We start from the raw sequence: 7758 nt of genomic DNA on the forward strand, positions 1-7758 counted from the left end.
GGTGCCCGTGGGCCCGGGGCTACCCCCGGGGTGCGGGGGCTGCAGGGTGGCTGTGGAGTGGTGACGGGGACGGTCCGTTTGCCCCCTCGTTTGGGGCGTGATGCACGCTTATAAAATGCACATTTACTTGTCATCCACCGTGTATTCCTAGTTGGGAAAGTGTTAACTTGGAGGCCCCAACTCATCGCGTCCTTTGTGGAAAACTGCATTTAAGGGTTAGGTGACAGCCTCGATCGTGCTTGCAGGAGTGCATTTATGGGAGAACCTTTAACAAGCTGTATTTCATTTGCAGCTGTGCTGACTTGTTTCTTTTTGGGGGAATGGGGTGACAGTTCTAGCTGAAGAAACAAACTGATCTACATGTGCTTCACTATTCGTTGGAAGAATGACAGATGACAAAGATGTGCTTCGAGATGTGTGGTTTGGACGAATACCCACCTGTTTCACTCTGTATCAGGACGAAATAACTGAAAGGGAAGCTGAACCTTACTATGTGAGTATAACAACGGTGGTCACAGATAGGTCCAGTGCCACAGCTATGTTTCTTCCCTTCATTCTCCTCATGTAGCAATATTGTGCTACTGTATGTTGTGAACCCCACCCTCCCAAAAAAAAAAGCCAACAAAAAACCAAACCAACAACTTTTTTATTCTTATTTCTGGTGTCTTCTGAAAGTAAACTGTATGAACATGCTGCCTGATTCATTTTTCTTCACAGCAGGTTCAAGACTTTTAAGTTTCTTTCACTAGTGAGAGAAACTTATCACAGATAATTAAGATCTTAAATAAATATGAAAATTAAGTAGGCGAGTAATTAAGTGAAAGGAGGGGTTTTATCTGAGTTTGTATGATCTTGGATTATGGTCAGAAGAAGGGTTATGTTACTATACTGCAGAAATAACTTCAGTCAGGGCTTTGTGCAGTCTTTAAAACTTAGGTCTGTTGCTTGTGTAACACAGACTTGTAACGAACACTTGCTCCGCTATTTCTGTTCATGGATGACTTCTGCTTGTTTTCTTTAAATGCTAACAGCCATGAGAGACCTAGCTCAGATGCAGGAAAAGCAGCTATAGTATCTTAACAGTACAGTGCCTGAACTGGATTGCTAGCTGATGATAAAAATGAGGGTCAGTGATGCATTTGATTTGTAAACCAGAAGTGCCTTCTATAATCACATGGTGTATTTATAGCGTACTCAGCAGTTTTCATTTTCAGCACCTAATAGATACTTGATTGATAATGTTAGCTAATTCAGTGAAACTTGAATTTGAAATGTAACAAGGATGTGGGAGGAAAATCTTGTACTATTTTTTTTTTATGTGATTCTGAAGTCCTTAAGTCTTGTCATAGCCTGTTCTACTCCTTTTGAAAGTATTACTGAGTGGAAATATTTTTTCTGTGTTTGATAGCATCTTTATGTCACCAGTTTCTGATTTATATGCATTCAGTGAGTTTTTGAAACATAATAAACCATTAATGGTTTTTGTTCAGTGATAATAGAGCTCATCATTCTAGGTTTCAGTTTCACCACTGGTAAAAACAGAAGCACTTTTACTTCATATGGTTGTCCTATTGCCAAATGTATCTGAGCTATCTAGAAGTCTCAGACTTCAAATTTTATATATATATATATATATATATGAGTTAATATATGTGTATGTTGTATAAGAGCTACATGAAAGGTATGTGTTTTAAGTATAGAGACGTGCAGTCTTGATCTGTTTAATTCTCTATTGCTGCAACATCTGGTTATTCACAGATCACAGTTCTAAAATTGCGACTTCTGCCTTTCTCAGGTGATGTTGGAGCTGATAATACAGCTTCTTGAAAGGGACCAAGGATTTATAATAGTAAAAGATAGAATAGCAATCAAAGTTTTAAATTGTGGTTTTGTTCTCATGGTTTCAGAGTGCATCTGCATTAATGTTTTTGTTCAGATCTGGAGTGCTTTTTTGATGCAAGTCTTCATCCTTTCCACTTGGTGTGGCCCAGGTTTGCATCACACAGCAGTCTTATAGCCCACAAGCTGAATCATTTTCCTGTGAAGCTGAAGCAGAAGTGCTTCCGCTGCTGATGGGCATTTAGTGTATGGCATCAAACTGGAGGTAAATTGACGTAAAAAAAACATCAAACCCCCTAAAACTGAAGTAAAAAAAGTAGATATAGTGAACATTCCTAGCCCTTGACACCAACTGCTCAGCCTTGCATGTCTCCTTTTACCACTCTTCAGTACTCGTTAGTACAGATATAACCTCTGTATTCCAGACTGCATTCCATAAATGGGAAGGCTGCATGGGAAGAAAATACTGTCATAATCATGTTAAGAGGAGAAAAAAACTTCAGCTCCGAGGAACTTGCTTTATGAAGATGGAAGAAAATGTAGACTTTGAAAGTGAAGGGTTAGGGAATTAGGGAAACAACCCAGAATCCATGTGATGGATTTCAGTTTGGTGTGTGTGGTGTGACAGGAGATCCTTGCCTGTTAGGTGTATTAGCACAGCACAGGAGTGATCATGTTACGGCACTGCGTGGGGTACCAGAGCTCATTTAAAATCAGCTTGTCTATCTTTTGGAAAAAGTAGTGACATCAAGACTAAGTAGCTCAGGTGACATACTGTCCTATTTCTTCCTGTAGTCAAGCCAGGTAGGTTTCTGCAGAGTTAACACTGGAAATGCATATGTCAAGTTTCTTTGAAGTCCTTCGTACAAATGCTTGTGTTTGGAGTGGAAGCAAAATTAGGAACAGCTAGGTTGAACTGCCTTTGTTGCTGAACTATGTGATATTTCCCTAGTCCTAAAATTGTTAAGATTTGTGTTTTAAAGTGGTGTACTGTCTGCCTCTTTGTGCAAACGAGTTATAAATAAAATGTGTATGGGAAGCAGAGTACTCATTGGCTGAGATTTGTCAGGTGTAACAAACGTTGTAATGTTGGCCTGCATGGACTGCTTTAGGAGTTAGTAGCAAAAGTGTCTGTGGGAGAGGTGTCATTCTGGTGAACGCTGCTTTGCTTAAAAGGAAGGCTCCTTGCCATATGGCTGAAGTGTTGGAGAAGTTGTGAGTGTCTAACAGTCGAGAAGGCAAACTGCTGTGTAAAATTCGAGTTTTCATATAGAGGCCTCTAAAGCAATGTGACTGTGCTGTTGAAAAGAATGACTGAAGTCCAGCATATAATTAAATGCATTAAGGCTGAGTTTGTTTTTTTGGAGGGTTTGTTTTTTTTTTCCCCTTAAATATTTTAGTTACCTTTTTTCTGGAAATACTCAGTAGTAGCATTTAAAAATTACAGACTTTTTGGAGTAAAAATGTTTTGTGTCAACTGGTGGCTTTCACTGAATAATTAAAGCTAGGAAAGTAATAGAATTGGATCCTTTCATGTCTTCAATTGAGGGGGAAGACCAAAAAGATTTCAGTAGGTGCTGCAAATGCTCAGCATCTCGTAAAAACAGGCAGTCTCCATTAACCTGATTAACTGTTAGGTTTTGTGCTCCAAGGAGTCCCACTGGGAGTGCTGGCCATACTCTGTTAAATTCCGTTAAGTGCTGCTTGGTTATTGTCTGTGATCTCTAATTGTGTTAAAATAGAAACTGCATTATTGTTCTACACTGCAAACTGTAGTAAAATATTTTACAGAGGAAGTTAGCTATGCAGTTTAAAGGGTTATGTCAAACACTGTTGCAATCAATAATGCTTTAATACATTTATCAAATCCTGCTTGGATGTGCCCCATGCTAAAAATTGGCTTTTGAGGCAGTCCAGACAGGTCTCATATCAGAATATACCTGAATTAATTTAACTGTAAATTAAATATCAAACAGAAATAATATGGAGTTATTACAAAAAAATATTTGGATTTGATCAGAATAGGCTACACTATGATGTCTCTAGAGCACTCAGTGTAGATATGTGGAATTAGGTTAATAAAGGATAAGATTTTATTGTCATTCAAGTCATAGAGGTACCAAACAATTCTCACTTGAGTGTGTACATGACTTCAGTTTTAAAACGTGAACGATCTCAAATTCAATGAAGACTATGTTTAATTACCTTGCTGAAATGGTTTGGGCTGAAGGGACCTTAAAGGTGCTCTGGTTCCAATGCCCCTGCCACAGGCAGGGACACCTTCCACTAGAGCAAGTTGCTCCAAGCCCTGTCCAACCTGGCCTTGAACACTGCCAGGGATGGGGCAGCCACAGCTTCTCTGGGCAACCTGTGCCACTGCCTCACCACTCTCATAGTGAAGAATTTTTTCCCAGTACCTGTATCTCCCCTCTTTCAGCTTAAAGCCATTCAGCCCTTGTCCTGTTACTACATGCCCTTATAAAAAGTCCCTTTCCAGACTTCTTGTAGGCCCCCCTTAGGTACTGGAAGCTGCTATAAGGTCTCAGCCCTGAGTCTTTTCTTTTCCAGGCTGAACAAGCTTAGCTCTCTCATCCTGTCAAAGAGAGTAGAAAATAAATGATAGTGGAAAAATAAAGCTATATGGTACATAAGTTATCAAGTGTTAACTGACTTGATGACTGTGATAGTGGCGAGTCTTCATCTTTTGTAGTTTTATATAATCCTAAAATTTGGTTGTTTCACAGATGCATGCCGATTAGTAATCTAATGCAACGTTATCTGAAAGATAAACCCATTCTCTTTCATAAGAACTTACTCTTGATTTACTCTCCATACTTCTTCTGATATTTATAAATATTCTAGTATTGTGGTGAAAATATTATCTAATGTATATATCAAAATGTGGTCTAATTGTTGGAGAGATTCTGGAAGAATGTTTCAGCAGAGATCGAGTTTTCTGGAAGGCAAAATATATCTTTACATAGTTTGGAATATCTGTACCATGACATTTGCCTATGGCCTAGCATTATCCATAATACTCTAAAGAAAATACTTTAAAAAACAACACTGGTTATGAAGAATGGAGAAAAAAATTTATCTTTCTTTAAATATGCAAAATATAATTTATTTCTGTGTATTCCTTAGACCAATCTATTTAATTAACAATTAGGAAATGAAAATAACTCTACAGCGTGAATAGCATTAATTTAAAATGGCTATTCCAAAGCTAAAAGTTATTTTACAGGGAGGTTAATCTTTGCTCATTGTAATTGATGCAGTCTACTTAACCAGTCATGAAGCTTTTTCTTTTTTTTTTAAAAAAAAAAGGTGGAGTTGGTTGCAAATAAAAATAACACAGCATTCTGTTTGGGATAGTGCATAACATTACACTTGAGGGGAAAAAAATGCATGCCAGAAAGCTATAAGAAGGTATCTGTTTCAACAGATAAAATATTGATAGTTTTATTTCTGATTTCAGTAGGTAGGCAAAAGTTAAATAGTGAAAGAATCATAGTAGTCTCGACTAATGTGTTGAATTGGCAAACCCAGTGCAAAGACAATGGAAATTGCCAGCTATTGGAAATACAAAACGTTCTTGGAAACCAAACTTGTAAGCAGCTAGTTTTCTTAAAAAAAACAAAACAAAACAAACAACAACAACAACCACCCCCCCCCCAAAAAAAAAACAACCAAAACCAACAAAACAAAAAAAAAAAAGCCAACCCCAAACCCACCCTTTGTAAGAATTTCCATTTTGAAATAATAGCTGGTACACAGTTGCTCATTATATTCAAGTTATATAGAAGTTAGAACATGTTCCTATCTGTTTATATGAAAAAAGTTAAAAGCTTCATTCTTTGGCTATAGAAAAGTGTGAATTAAATTCCACTCTTCTCCCTCCCACCACATTGAAGGAATAGAAAACTTATTTGTTTTTATGTCTTTTGTGTTAGTGTATGGGATGCTGCTGTTCTCCATCTTCTGAGTACATAATTTCATAGCCTTTCATTGACCATTAGTAAGTAAACTGGCTAAAAGACATCTTACCTTAAACTAGGGGGGAGAATGTCAACTGAAATTTTATTATGAATATGCATACTTTTTATAGATTTTTTTGTTAATTTAGAAAACTGTATTTATACTTAAAGCTTCTATAATATTTTTTTATTTCAGTTGCTTTTGCCAAGGATAAGCTACTTGACATTGGTAACAGACAAAGTGAAGAAACACTTTCAGAAAGTTATGAGACAAGAGGAAGTTAGTGAAATTTGGTTCGAATATGAAGGTACACCACTGAAATGGTGAGTTTATTTAACTTTGTACCTTTGCTCAGTTTATCATGTAAAGAGTTCCCATGTTCAGCACAGTGTCAGTACTTTTTCTAATCACTCCACTGGGTTTCCGAGATGGCAGGAGGAGAGCAAGAAGAGCATGTTGTTTGGAAAAAACATAAGAAGGTTTAATATTGAACATACTTGTGATTATTATGCTTGTACTTACTAAGTATATAAGGCAGATTTTGTGCTGCACCTATTGTTTTTGCCTAGTAATTACTGTAATACAAAATGTCTCTGGTTTTGGCTTAGAATTACCAAATCTTTGTTTAGCTTATTCTACCTTCTTAATAGATGCCTAATAACATAGATAGGAAGTATTTCTGGAGTGTGAAAATAAATAGAATATATAGAAAGATAATAGAAGATGTGCATAACCTTCACTTTTCATGGGTGTGGTATGTGCTTGCATTATAAAACAGATAATCTAATACTGATGCACAGGCCGTTTTTGAATCCAGTTAGTTCAATTTTATTGAACCAATTGCTGTTGATTCTATTTTTGTTCTGTCTTATGTGGTCTATTAGAAGTATACTTTTCTGAGAGGTTGGGGCATCAGACTGGTATTGTTTTGTTTACTTAATTTTCAGAAAATCTGTTCATCAGTTTTGTTTCTTTATTTATGCCATAAAGAGTTTTAAAGAAAACATTTTGAGAGCTGCAGTGTTTGCTAGCTTTATATAGACAGCATCAGCTCTCCAGAAACTTCTTAGTATTTTGAATGCTGAAGAGATTTTTATATCTCCCTTTATTTCTTCTGTCATAATAGGAAAGAAAATGACCAGTGACTACTTTAGCTTCTTGAACCTGGCTTGTCTTGTGATTAGCAAACATCACATCATGGAGTCTCTAGATTTGATGATGGAGAAGATCTCCTTTACTCTTATTTCTTTCAGACCAACCTAGTATAAACCTTGAAAATACATAAATAGAGAAGCAGAAAATCTCACTTTTTTCACTTTTTCAAAACTAGTAAAATCAGCTTTAGACATCTGTTTAAATTGATTTGTTTCTTTGTGTGCCATAGTGACCTTGAGTCATGGATACCATCTAAACAGCCAGGTACCAAGTTTGTTCCAGTGTGTTCATAATCTTTGGTAGATAATGGGAGGAAGCTTCCTAAGTTATCACTGAAGTTGTAACAAGAAAGGAAAGAGAGGCTTTTTACTTCATCCAAAAATAGATCTGTGTTTTCTGTAAGTTTTCAAATACCATGACGTATAAACTAGAATAAAAACCAAACCAAAACAAAAAAACCCCCTAGAATATAGGTGTAGAGTGAAAATATTAATTATTATCCTAAAATCAAGTGAAGAGTTAGTAAACTCATTGAACATTGAAATGAAAATGAATAGCGTAATTTTGATATGCTAATTAAGGATCTGATCTATCAGAAAATCTAAGTGTATTCTGCCAGGAACAATAGCTCCACTGATTTCAGTGGAATTGCTTTTCTAAGGAAAATGCTATTTGCAAACCGTAGTTTTAAGAGAATGGTAATCCACTAAATAGGCGAAACTTGTTCCAGGGGATACCCAAATAGCAGGACTGAGAATTAGGCTGAGCTAGTGGTTTGTAGGGATA

The 7758-nt window shown here is 36.5% G+C and overlaps 1 protein-coding gene across 2 annotated transcripts in view; it reads left to right on the forward strand.

Annotated features, from left to right (window-relative positions):
* The first annotated feature begins 329 nt into the window (after positions 1 to 329).
* ATG5 (autophagy related 5) overlaps positions 330 to 7758 on the forward strand; it is a 71619-nt gene continuing 64190 nt past the window's right edge. Inside the window, exons 1-3 of one of the 2 annotated variants that reach the window (XM_010019009.1) lie at positions 386 to 493; positions 4442 to 4444; positions 6013 to 6140. In XM_010019009.1, coding sequence (XP_010017311.1) covers positions 386 to 493; positions 4442 to 4444; positions 6013 to 6140 — 239 coding nt within the window. Of the gene's footprint in view, positions 494 to 4441; positions 4445 to 6012; positions 6141 to 7758 lie in introns of both variants that reach the window. The other variant, XM_010019010.1, reaches the window with a different exon arrangement.

The sequence above is a fragment of the Nestor notabilis genome, unplaced genomic scaffold (assembly GCF_000696875.1).
Source record: "Nestor notabilis isolate BGI_N333 unplaced genomic scaffold, ASM69687v1 scaffold7647, whole genome shotgun sequence".
Taxonomy (NCBI): Eukaryota; Metazoa; Chordata; class Aves; order Psittaciformes; family Psittacidae; genus Nestor; species Nestor notabilis.